The sequence below is a fragment of the Phyllostomus discolor genome, chromosome 14, assembly GCF_004126475.2.
Source record: "Phyllostomus discolor isolate MPI-MPIP mPhyDis1 chromosome 14, mPhyDis1.pri.v3, whole genome shotgun sequence".
Classification (NCBI taxonomy): Eukaryota; Metazoa; Chordata; class Mammalia; order Chiroptera; family Phyllostomidae; genus Phyllostomus; species Phyllostomus discolor.
The window spans coordinates 16,192,477-16,205,418 of record NC_040916.2 but is presented as its reverse complement, the minus strand read 5'-3'; the positions used below and the strand labels follow the sequence as shown (position 1 = coordinate 16,205,418).

General features: G+C 45.5%; 1 protein-coding gene across 3 annotated transcripts in view; it reads left to right on the top strand.

Annotated features, from left to right (window-relative positions):
* Positions 1-11,624, top strand: part of DHX9 (DExH-box helicase 9) — a 42,732-nt gene extending 31,108 nt beyond the window's left edge. For all 3 annotated transcript variants that reach the window (XM_028530616.2, XM_036015520.1, XM_028530619.2), the window contains exons 20-28: positions 473-625; positions 2,674-2,834; positions 3,574-3,685; positions 4,281-4,442; positions 4,550-4,677; positions 6,051-6,280; positions 6,437-6,552; positions 7,174-7,374; positions 10,377-11,624. In XM_028530616.2, coding sequence (XP_028386417.1) covers positions 473-625; positions 2,674-2,834; positions 3,574-3,685; positions 4,281-4,442; positions 4,550-4,677; positions 6,051-6,280; positions 6,437-6,552; positions 7,174-7,374; positions 10,377-10,752 — 1,639 coding nt within the window. In that variant the 3' untranslated portion in view covers positions 10,753-11,624. The remainder of the gene's footprint in view (positions 1-472; positions 626-2,673; positions 2,835-3,573; positions 3,686-4,280; positions 4,443-4,549; positions 4,678-6,050; positions 6,281-6,436; positions 6,553-7,173; positions 7,375-10,376) is intronic.
* Positions 11,625-12,942: the final 1,318 nt, after the last annotated feature.

The window sequence follows — 12,942 nt, the reverse complement described above, 5'->3', positions numbered from 1 at the left end:
CGAAGGGCTCAGGGTTGCGGAGTGCTCCGGAAGATCGAGGGGGCCCCGCTTGCTGAGAAGGCCACATGAGAAGTGCCACGTATTCCATTCAGCATGTGCGCTTTAGGTCATAGTGACGATCATCTAATTGTCCACTTAATTTATGTGCCAGATCCTGTGTAACTGATTTACCTTTATTAATTTGCTTATTTATAAATAAAAAAACATACGAGGTAATAGCATTATACTCATTCAGATGAAGAAAAGGAGGCACAGAGCAAGTCACTTAGCCAGCTGTAGTACATGGGTGTTACATCGCCTCCTTACATTAGTGAGTTGACAGGAGAGTGCGGAGTCTAATTCTCGTTGGTGCTGTTCACAGACAGATAAGTAGGTGTGGCTTTCTGGAAGCCATCCCCCTGCTTAGTGGAATTACAATAGTTATATATCAGTAGTTCACGAGCCTTCGGATTAACCACTCTTTGTTCTGTAGGCAGAAGGTGAAGCTGTTCACTGCCCACAACAATATGACCAACTACGCTACAGTGTGGGCGTCCAAGACAAACCTGGAGCAGCGCAAAGGGCGGGCTGGCCGCGTGCGGCCGGGGTTCTGCTTTCACCTCTGTAGCCGAGCCCGTTTCGAGAGGTGAGGCCAGTTCTGGAATACTGATTGAGGTTCCTTTTAACCCTGTATACACCTCTCTTCTTTGCATGCCTGCTCCCCCTGCCCCATGACTTGGTGAACTCAGTGCCTAGATACCCCCGGTTAAGTATACTGGAGGAAACAGCTTGGGTAACAAGGTTGCAGTAAGAATGAAAACAAATCAGAATGTTGATGGTGGCATGTTTGATAGCCAGTTTACTGTTTACTAATAAGCTTTTAAATGGAGAATATATGGACATTATTGTGGCCTCCCTCACATCATGGGTTTATCACTTTGGGATTACTAATATTTATGGAATAGTCAACTTTCTGAAAAATGTTAATGTTTTGTATTTATAGAATTTTTTTTCACTGTTAGCACATCACCTGTCGCATGATCTTCCTCGTGTGCCTAGGAAATAGAGGCCATTATTTAGGTCAGGGAACTAAAGCTTTAGGAGGGTTAGCTGACTTCTCCAGGGCCGAAGTTCAATTCTGTTAATATCTTGTCCATCTCCATTTATACTGTGCAGCCCCTTGGGAAATGTTTGTGGATGGGGCCTCTTGGTTAAAAAAAAACTTGTATTTCTTATTATAGATTTAAGATATGTATTTAGTTGTATGTTTTTGGAGATCCATGGTATATATAAGCTGGTATATATTAGCTTTAACCAGTTGCCAGCAAAGGTGGAGTTTAGGGGTTTTGTGGGTGTATTATGGGACAGAAAAATTTAGTTGACCAGACGTACATGACACAGTGAAGAAAAACCAAGGAAGCTTTGACTTGTCTTGGTACTGGTATCATATGGCTCTCTGGTGATTGTCAGTGTGGGTTTATTTTAGCATCAGAATGCCTGCGACATTTGGAAGATACCTGGTTCTTTTGAAAGGTTAGATTTCCCTCAAACAAGTACATCTAACGTCTTAGAGCAAAGCAGCTATTAATTAGCAATGCATGAATAGCCTGCAACAAAGGATTTTGTCCTATGCTCTGTGGGGTGAGGAGTAAATGAGCCCTACGCATTGTGTTTGAAGCGGATCTAAGTCTTGCCAGTAGGGCCGGAATCACCTGTATTGGTTCCGTGGGCCTTCATCATGAGTAGTTCATAGGGAGTGCGCCTGGGTTAGAACTGTCCAGACCTGGTTTTCAGTTCTGTTTGTGCCTAGTGCATTGCATGAACTTAAACATTTACACTCTCTAGGCCTCTCATTTTATAAAATGAAATCAAGCTACTTAGCCATTCTGTATCCACTGTGGTTGTAAAAGAAAGGTGGTGTACTACCTAGCCCATAGGATTTATTTGAGAATTAAATGAGTTAAATGCTGAGAACAGTGCTTGGCACATAGTAAGCCCTAAGTGAATGTTAGCTGTTATTGTTGGCATTAATTTGTAATAATAACTTGTTGAAATGTAAAGGGTAAAATGACCTCTAAGATCCTTTCTGGTGGCACTGGCATTAACATGGAGTAGGGTCGGGAGGAAGCTGTGGGGAAATGGATTATCCCGCATCCCCACAAAAGGCCCATTTTGCCCCATGTTTGTTAGCAGGTGGGAGCTGAAGAAGCCATAGGTGGGGGTAGTAACATTAGGGGTTTGGCATACTCTCCTCCTCCAGCTGAAAATGCTCTCGACTTGTAAGTGGACATAATCCCCTGCTCTACCGGAGGAGAGGGCCTTGTCCAGAGAGAGTTTTTGCAGTAAATACAACACGTTCTCTGAGCTCTGGTCATGTGGCTCAGTTGGAGCGTCGTTCTGATTCAGTTCCCAGTCGGGGCACATTGCTAGGTTGTGGGTTCTGTCGCTGGTGCAGGAGGCAGCCAGCCGGTCAGTGTTTCTCTCTGACATCGATGTTTCTCTCTCCCTTCCTATTTCCTTAAAATCAATCAGTAAAAGATGAATGAGTGAGTGAGTGAATTATTCTTTGACATTTTCAAAAGCACAAGGGAAGGACAGCACCATATTCCTGGTTATCTCTCTGCAAAGAATTTATTAAACACCTACGTGTATATTTGAGGAAGAATGGTTATTTTATGCTTGGTTTTCTCTTAGACTTGAAACTCACATGACACCAGAGATGTTCCGAACACCATTACATGAAATTGCTTTGAGCATAAAACTTCTGCGTCTGGGAGGAATTGGCCAGTTCTTGGCCAAGGCAATTGAACCTCCGCCTCTGGATGCTGTGATTGAAGCAGAGCACACTCTGAGAGGTACCCACAAACCCAGGCCTACCTCGCACAGGGTGATTATGCCACCTGTCTTGTCCTGGCAAGTAACACTTAGCAAGGAGCCTAGAAGAAGTTATAGTCCATAGGGCTCTGATGCTAATGCTTCCGTGTTGTCTTATGAGCTTAGTGTGATCAGAATTATAAAACGAGCAACACAAGGTAAGAAAGAGCTAACGTCATTTTGGGAGGAATGGAGAAAAGGCAGGATGTCATCCCTTAGGCAGTATTTAACAGTGAGAACGTGAAGCACTCACGGCATAGCAGTTCATGCACATTTCCAAGGACGCTTGTTCTTCCTCTCCGCACTTGGGATGGGAGTGTAGTGTGGGGAAACGAGGGCGCTGGAGGCCGGGGATCTGAATTGGAGTTGCGAGTCCAGTACTCATCCTCTCTGTGAGCCTTAGACTTCGATGCCAGACTTGTGGCACATAGGTACTTATGCTGCTCCTAATGTTTATTACTGTGTTTATAGACTTCTCATGGGCTGTGTTCAGCTTTACAGACTGCAAGGCCAAATTCTGGTGTGTGTTCAGGAAGTTGGTTTTGTTCTATGTTTGAGTGAAGAAAATTGTTGGCTGTGGGCATGTGCTGACAGTCGGCTTGACAGATGAAGAAGACTTAAGTGCACCATCCTAACCTTAATCTGTAAAGAAACATTTCGTCTTTGCCTAGGTTCAAGGGGTGTTTGTTACCATTTCTGCTCACAAATATCTTCCCACAGAGCTTGACGCGTTGGATGCCAATGATGAGTTGACTCCTCTGGGAAGAATCCTGGCTAAACTACCCATCGAGCCTCGTTTTGGAAAAATGATGATAATGGGGTGTATTTTCTAGTAAGTGCTTTGCTTTATTGCTGACAGTTAAATGATGGGAGAGTTTCAGAGTCTTACTCCCCTCTTCATAAAAACATGGGCTCGGAAGAAAAAAGCCACACATTTGTAAGTGTGGAGGTGGCGCACTTCGGACACTGAACCACGTGTGCAGTGAGGAGGAGGACAGTCGCAGCAGGCGGACCCCGGACCCAGCCTGTGGTGGGAACGAGCCCGGGTTTCTCGGAGTTCGTCTCCTCTCAGGTGGTTGGTTGAGTAGTTGTCCTTGAGAGGGAAGTGTAGCATCAGGGAAACAAGTGTGTTTTATCAGAAAGGTTTGAAGATTAAGAGATTTTGTGAGTGGGGAAGAGAAAATAGGAAAGGAAAAATGTACACTACTTCGTCATAATTTATGGTAACTATGCACCCATTCATATCAGCGCTCACTACTTCTTCCCTTTCTGCCTCAGAGAGCAGTTGTCAAGTTCTTTGTCAAGCCAGTTTCAGTGCTAAAAAGCAGTGTCCTAGCCGGTAACGTGGCTGGCCCATGTTTGACGGTACTGCCTGAGCTGCTGGAGCCGGAACGCGAGTGAGACTGAATTTCCCTCCTCTGTTTCAGCGTGGGAGATGCCGTCTGCACCATCTCCGCCGCCACCTGCTTCCCGGAGCCTTTCATCAACGAAGGAAAGCGACTGGGCTACATCCATCGGAACTTCGCGGGAAGCAGGTTTTCTGATCACGTGGCCCTTTTATCAGTGTTCCAAGCTTGGGATGATGCTAGGTATGGGCTCGAAAGAGGGCGGTTGTGAGATTAGGTGAACCGTCTCAGTTTCTAATCTGTGTCTAGTGCTCCGGGCTTTGAAAATGACTTCATTCTGTTTACTGCAGAATGGGTGGCGAAGAAGCAGAGATACGCTTTTGTGAGCACAAAAGACTCAATATGGCTACGCTGAGAATGACCTGGGAAGCCAAAGTTCAGCTCAAAGAGATTCTAATCAATTCTGGATTTCCAGAAGGTAAGCCTCTTTTAGTCCGAAGGCGTTTCCGGAGGGACACTTATGCAGGACGCGGCTGACGGTGACAGTGCATTTATCTCGGCCTCGGACCTCGAACCTCGAACCTATGCTTTTTCCCTGTTCCCAGCTCTTTGTTCTCTGCACTGTGGTGGTAATCAGTTTTTCCCATTAGTTCATTCGTTTTAAAAAGGAAGCAAGAGGGTATGATGCTCAAATTTAATGTAGCTGATAGATGAGGATAGATGATTTAAAAATTGTGCTACTTTGGGAGGGTTTTTTCCATCTTTTATTTCATGAAGGGTACTGATCTAGCTTTCAGTACTCTGAGAATGAGTAGTTGGTTTAATAATCTCAAATAGTGGTTTATGAAGTGATGTATCATTCTGCCCATGTGTTTATTTTTAGATGTGAAGTAAACTTTACCAGGTTGCTTTTCAAGTGGCTTTAATTAGGGTTTTTAGTGTGTGGACAGGTAACAGAGGACTTTATGATACGTGATGTAAACACAGTAGTAGTCCCGTCGCTCACCTGTTGATAGGAGGTTGAACTGTTGTTCTATGTACTTTCTTGTCCAGCTAGAGTAATAGACAAGGTCGTTCCCTGAAACATTGAGAACTAGAACACATAACCAAATTAGAGCCCATTAGAAAGAAAGTAGGTGGGCACAATATAAAAGGATTATGATCTAAACTAAACAAAGTAGTTCCTCTCTGTTGTGTTTATTGAAATCAAAGGGAAGGGGAAGAGCTTTTGGTATAGGTTAGAATCTTCACAACAGCCCTGGAATGCAGCTATTATTACCCCATTTTATCAATAAGGAAAGTGACACAAGTTTCAATTACGTGTCCAAACTCACTCAATTAGGAGGTTTTAAGACTGGAGTTCAGATTTGTCTGGAGCAGACTGTCTCCACGCTGCGGACACCTCACCGTCAGAATTCCCAGGTAGTGACGAGGTGCTCGCAGCGCGGTCTGCGGGAAGTCCACCCCGTCCAGTGGGTTCCCCTTGGAGCTCGGCCTCCCCCACCCCCCCTTGTCTTCTCCAGAAGGAGCAGCCGTTTAAGAACATCGGAAGGAATACTTTGGCCTGGTCAGCCTAACTCTTCTTTTTTTAAAATAGTCACTCCAAGCTGATGTGATAGATGGCTTTACAAGGATATATTAGGCATTTTAATTTTCTTCTTGTGGAACTCGGCAGAATTTCTTCTTGAACTTAATCTGGGTGTAAGAGTTCTAGAAGAAAGGAAGTTAGGTTGTTTGAAAAAAGAGGGTGGAGGAGGAGCCGATTCTAATTCTCTTTAGTTTACATGCAACGTGGAGATCAGTCACGTATCTGACCCCCCCCCCCCCCCCCCCCCCCGTTCCGCCTCACAGAGTGCTTGCTGACGCAGGTGTTCAATAACACCGGGCCGGACAACAACCTGGACGTCGTCATCTCCCTGCTGGCCTTCGGCGTGTACCCCAACGTGTGCTACCACAAGGAGAAGCGGAAGATCCTCACCACGGAAGGGCGCAACGCCCTCATCCACAAGTCGTCGGTGAACTGTCCTTTCAGCAGCCAGGACATGAAGTACCCGTCTCCCTTCTTTGTTTTTGGTGAAAAGGTTCGTTTAGAAAAGCTTAGGTTGAAAGTGAAAGTTGTCTTTACTTATTAACGTGCAGTGAGAACATGAGCGCTAATCTTCAAAGCCGTTCGTTATTATATAGAGTTGATTGGCAGTTGGAATGTCAGTTCTTACCTCCTGACTCTCCACCTGCAGATTCGAACCCGGGCCATCTCTGCTAAAGGCATGACCCTAGTCACCCCCCTGCAGCTGCTTCTCTTCGCCTCCAAGAAAATCCAGTCCGATGGGCAGATCATGCTGGTGGATGACTGGTACGGACTTGCAGATGTGAACTCCAAAGTGAATTCTGAGAATTGGGATGTGATAAAATTTAGCTGCTGATCTAACTTAATTTGTAAATCAAACATGGCAAAATTTGGTGGCACAAATGAGGTGCCTTACCACTTTGTCATTCTCTTCATTCCTTTTTATTTCAGTAGTGTGGTTTCTACTCAGTAGTCAGTCTTATGTACTGCTTTCGTGTACTCTGTGTTTTGACTAGAGATTAGAGGTGAGTGTACAGATGCGCGTGGCAGAAATGGAGGAGAGCCTAATGAACAGCCAGCAGGCTCAGTCGTATTCTTGGGAACTTAGAAAACTCCCAGCAGTCTGAATGCCGAGTGCTAGGTATTGCTAACAGAATTTTGCTCGATAGACTGTGATTTACAACTTCAGCTGGCAGTGAATTTTGAGACGTTAGTGTAGATTATTCTTATTTATACCTGTGTTTGCCTGTCTCGGTGGGGGAGGGGGGCATTGTAGTAGTTGAAAGTATTGGTACTTGATAAGTAAGTAAAATGAATTCTGTCACTTTCTGTGTGTGAATTGAGAGATAACAGTCTTTTTCTATGTCTCTCCCCCAAAACCCCCTTTTTCATTTTTCTCCATTTTAGGATCAGGCTGCAAATATCTCATGAAGTTGCTGCCTGCATCACTGCCCTCCGCTCGGCCATGGAGGCCCTGGTTGTGGAGGTCACCAAAGAGCCCAGCATCATCAGCCAGCTGGACCCTGTGAACGAACGCATGTTGAACATGATCCGCCAGATCTCCAGGCCCTCGGCCGCTGGGATCAACCTCATGATCGGCAGTACACGGTGAGTATCACAGGCACTTGTCTTGGAACTAAGCGGAGGACAGTTTCTTAAACTGGCCTGAAGTTCCCACTGTTTGTTGATAGAGGCCTTGTACTTGATGATAAAATTCTAGGCATGCACTGAATATGGAATTTAGCTCTGATTAACACACTTAGAAAAGGGGTATTTACTTTTGTCTCTGTGTTAATAATCTCTGAGTCAGTGCATGTTGGAGATTGTAAGGGACCTTGAAGTGTGTACGGCACACTGGTCGGTTCCAGACCACTGTAGTGCAGCAAACCACGTGAATTTGGGGTTTCACAGTGCACGTAAACGTTATGCTTTCTCTATACTGTCATCTGTTCAGTGTGCGATAAATAGCGTCATGTCTAAACAAGCAATGTATGTACCTTAACTAAAAAGTGTATTGCTAAAAAGTGCTGTCATCTAGTCCTCCAGCGAGTCCTGGTCTTTATGCCGGCAGGGGTCTTCCTTGGATGTGGAACTCGCGGGATCTGCGAGCACCGTGAAACGGGGTGTGTGTGCCTCCTGCGTGAGGCCCCGGGTGGGCCCCTCGGCCAGAGAGCGGCAGGGCCCGAGCAGTGCTCTTTCCGCAGTGTGTTTGCCATCTGCAGAGAAAAGGTGGTGTGGACAGGTTAAATTGCTGCTTTTTCTGATGAAAAGCATCCAGATTTATTTTAGGGAAATAGAAGAATATGTATACCTTAAAGCAAAGACATATGAAATATTTTTTAATTCTTAAATGTTTCATTTGCTTTTTTTTTTCACCTTTTAAAGTTTTCTTTGCCCACAACTTTTTATTTGACAACAGCTGGTATTTTACATCAAAGAATAGTGTAGTGGACATTCATATAGTCTCTTAACTTAGATTCTCTGTCAGAATTTTGTGCCACTTGCTATTGTGTGTGTGTGTTACATACACACCTGCTGCTTCTTAATCATTCGTGATTAAGGTGTAGACGCTGTGGTGTTTTACATCCGTATGCTCCATACATGTACCTTTTAAGAACAAAGCTACAACACTGTAGTCACATCCCCTTTATGGATTCTGGTTTCCCATTTTGGCTATAACTGAGTTCATTTTTAAAATTTATTAAATCTGCCCAGCAGTGTGCTCAGTGCTTTCCTGATGTACCCGTGGAGTACAGAGACCACTGTTCTCCTTCACGTGAATAAGGAAACCAGGCGCAGGGAAGTAAAGGCCCGAGGTTCAAGGTCAGGCAGTGTGGCTCCCGGAACAGTGCGCTCATTTACGATGCCACACAGTTGACTCTGGACCGACATGGGCTGGAACCGAGTGGGTCCACTTACATGCGGACTCTTCAAAACAAATACATAGTTCTCCGTATCCCCGGGCTTCGTGTCCAAGGAAGGGTTCAGCCCAGCTGCGGGTGGGAAACAGTATTTCAGGTTTATGGTTGGGGATTGGCAGACGCAGGGGGCTGACGGTGTGCATTGTTCTGTGACATTCTATGTAAGGGGCTTAAGCATCTGTGGATTTGTGTATCTGGGGGAGAGGGGTCCTAAGACATATGCCCCCCCGATCCTGAGGGACAGCTCAGGTTTGTGGGGGTCAGCACCCCTCACTCCCACGTTGTTCAAGGGTCCAGTGGGCTGCCCAGCAGATCACATGAATAGAAGAATTATCAAGGAGACTCTTCAAAAACAAAACTGGAAAAGGGTGTCACGAGCAGACACCCTTAGGACAGGAGAGATTACTTTTGGCAGGAGGGGGATTGGCCAGGGGCCTCGCATAGAACCTGCCCTGTTGAGGACAGCAAATGGCAGAGCACAGGGAGGATGGGATACATGGAAGAACAAACTCAGGAAGTACGAATGTGATGCGCCCTGAGTTACCATTCGGAGGAGTGAAGTAGGAGACGTGAGTAGACCAGACAGCAGTGCAGGAGAATGAGTAGAGTCAGAAAGGGGGAGGGGGTGGCGGATGGAAGGCAGGGAGAGCGCAGTGAGGGAGCGATGACGGTCCCAGCCACGTCCTTGACTTGACCGGCCGCTGACTGGTCGTGCTGGTCTCTGAGCGGCGCGGGAGGAATGGCTGCTTAGGGTGGGGCCTGTTGATGGGGGTTGTTGGCAGAACATCTTGATTTCTGTAGTTTCCCATTACCCCTCGTTTTTTTTCTTTGCCACATCAAATAGATTTAAGCATAAACAGATTACCCAAAGACATTTTTAAAAAATAATTTCAGTAGCCCCTGGCTGGCGTAGCTCAGTGGATTGAGCGAGCGCAGGCTGCGAACCAAAGTGTCGCAGGTTCGATTCCCAGCCAGGGCACATGCCTGGGTTGCAGGCCATGACTCCCAGCAACCACACATTGATGTTTCTCTCTCCCTCCCCCTCTCTCTTCCCCCTTCTGTCTCTAAATAAATAATAAAATAAATAATTTCAGTTAATGTAGGAAAACATCTGGTGATAAAGATCAAATAATTTATTGTCAGCTCTAAGATATATTATTTCTCTCTTACAATGCTATATAATTGAGCTCTGGCTGGTGTGGCTCAGGGAATTGCATGCCAGCCTGCAAACCAGAAGGTCGCTGGGTTAATTCCCAGCTTGGGCTGTGGGCCAGGTTCCCAGTAGGGGGCGTAAGGGAGGCAACCACACGTTGATGTTTCTCTCCCTCTTTGTCCCTTCTTTCCCTTCTCTAAAAATAAATAACATCTCTTTATTTTAAAAGAGAATGCTATATATAGTTGAGCTGAGTGGAAGCGAACTATCTTAAAGTTGTAAGAATATACTGCCAGAATTGAAGGTCTTTGAGAATGAACCAGAAAGAACTTTAGAAAAACAGATGATTACAGTTGGTGCCTTCTCCTGTGTCTGTTTCCGAGTAGCAGATTTATTTCACTGCAGTTTATGTTTGTGCAGTTGGCTTTATTCCTTCATGTGTTACATTTCAAATGTGACTAAATGTTTTTATTTTGTGACTAGTTGAGGAGTGTTAAGGACACTTTGCTAAAGTAGCGGCTTTGTGCTCTTCTTAGGTACGGAGATGGCCCGCGTCCTCCCAAGATGGCCCGATACGACAATGGAGGCGGATATAGAAGGGGAGGCTCCAGTTACGGCGGTGGAGGCTACGGCACTGGCGGCTATGGCAGTGGGGGCTACGGCGGCGGCGGCGGCGGCTATGGTGGCGGAGGCTACAGAGGTGGCGGAGGCTACGGTGGTGGAGGCTACGGGGGCAGCGGCTATGGTGGCGGCTCCAACTTTCGGGGAGGCTATAGAGGAGGTTCCCGAGGTGGCTACAGAGGGGGTGCAGGAGGAGACTACAGAGGGTCCGGAGGGTTCCAGCAAGGAGGGGGCAGGGGGGGGTATGGGAGTGGCTACTTCGGGCAAGGAAGAGGCGGGGGTGGCTATTAAGCTTGGTTACATTGGTGCCCATGCGTAGGCAGTAGACGACAAATGCATGTGACCTGTTTTCCCAAGTTGTTTATTTGCTGTTAATAAGTAAACCCACTTCCCCCGTTCTGTGCTTCATTGTAGCTTAAGGAAACCAAGCATATAGATACATTAGTGATTTTGTTTATATTATGTAAAATATACTCTATTACTAAAGTACCACAGTTTGTATTTTTTTTTCTTTAAGGATTAAAGATTTGCCTTTGAAATTAACTTGATATTTTCTTGACTTTAGTTGAATACAATAGAAAATAAAGTATTAGCTGAACACTGGCAGTGTAATTATTGATCTTACACAGAATAATTTTACAGTGCCAGTGACACCTGTTAGTTTTTAAATGTCAGAGGAATAACGGTGCTGTTTGAAAAATGTCTTGCAAAAAATACTGGCCAGTAAGTATACCATTCATGTGGACCACTGCGTCTGAATGATAAGACTCTTGACCTGGGGCTGAACATTTTGGCTTTTCCCCAAACTTTGTCTTTGAAAAATGTAAGGCCAGCGTCAGCATTCTCTAAGTTTCCAATGCAAAAGTTAATTACAATTCGAATTAAAAATTAACCTACAAAACTCTTTAAGTTTATATTGAGGCAGAGAATGAAGGTAAGCTTCACCAGTGCATGAAGTTTATGTATTTGACATTTAACTCCACCTACATTAACGTGCATGTGTTTCAGCAGATACTTGTTAAGGCAGTTTATCTTAACAGGGATGTTTATATACTTATAACACTTGACAGTTTCCAATGGATTTTTACATATTTTTAGTAGAGATTACACAGGCTTTAGATCAAACAGAACCTGGGCTCATACAATAAAGCTGCTTTCTGACACTTGGGTGGCCTCGGGCAAGTTATTTTGCTTTCATGTCCTTTTCAAAGTCCTCTTCTCGGTCTGCATTTTCACGAGCTGACCTTCAGCAGTTGCCGTCAGTAAGCCGATGGGTCCAGATCTGTATTCCTGTGACTGAGATTTCCTTTCTGAGCATCGGACTGCTACTTACAGCAGTATAAACAGTACTTACTGAACATACATTTCTGCTTAAATGTCCACTGAAATTAAAAAAAAAACCCTCAGTACAGTTGACCCTTGAACAACACAGGTCAGGGGTGCTGACCCCTCAACGCAGTCAAAAATTCACAACTTTTCGTGTCCATCCATGGGGAATCGGTCATATGGACACCCCTCCCCTGCTGATACCACAAATCTGAAGGTGCCCAAGTCCCCTATACAAGATGGCCATAGGACACTGCATACACTCAGCCCTCTGCACCTGGAAATAACTGGTTTTGAGCCGCGGCTGGTTGAATCCGTGAACATGAAACCTAGGGGTACAGAGGGCTGACTGTTGGGGGGAAATCTACATGGAACTGTGCAGACGGGGTGCTCAAGGGTCCACCACCACCAAGCTGAAGGAAGCCCTCTCCATGCCCTCAACTCTGCTCCCTATTCAACTGTTCTGGTTTGGTTTTTTTTATTACGAGGGTTCCAGTTACTTAATGAACAAAGCCACGTACGTGTCACTTCATCTAGTTCTACTTCCAAAACACCTTTCAGTTGTGCTTTGATGAAGCATCTGCCTATATTCTGTTCTAGAAACCATTAGTTTGGGTGTACGATGATGCAACAGCAGCCTCCTAGCTGACCTCTGCCGCCTGCAGTCCTGTCTGCAGTGCATCCTCCACACTCGGCTGGAGGATACATTCCCACGCCAATCTAATATCCCCGCCTCGCCCTCCTGGCCTAAACCAGTGGCCCCTGTTGCCTCCGGGTGAGGGCTGAACACCTTCGCCTCCACTTCCTGCTGTCCGCTGCCACACTCACAGCCACGCTGAACCTAGGCCTCATCAGTGGAGTTCGCCTTCTCGGGCTCCTCGCACATGTTGTGAAAACATGTCTTAAGCTTTTGGGAATTGAGAGGCTTTTCTGAAAACGTGGAAGCTATGGACTCTGCCAAAAGGCATGTAACAACATTTTTTCATTAAAATTGCGGGTAGTATAGACTCATGGGACTTGAAACACCTAATCACTAAAAGTGTAATACCGAGTTTTCTCATTTACCACGTTAATACTCTGGAAAAATTAAGACACCTATCCTCAAGTTGACTGCTTTCTGGTCCTAAGATAACGTGCCTGCACACTGACTGGGGG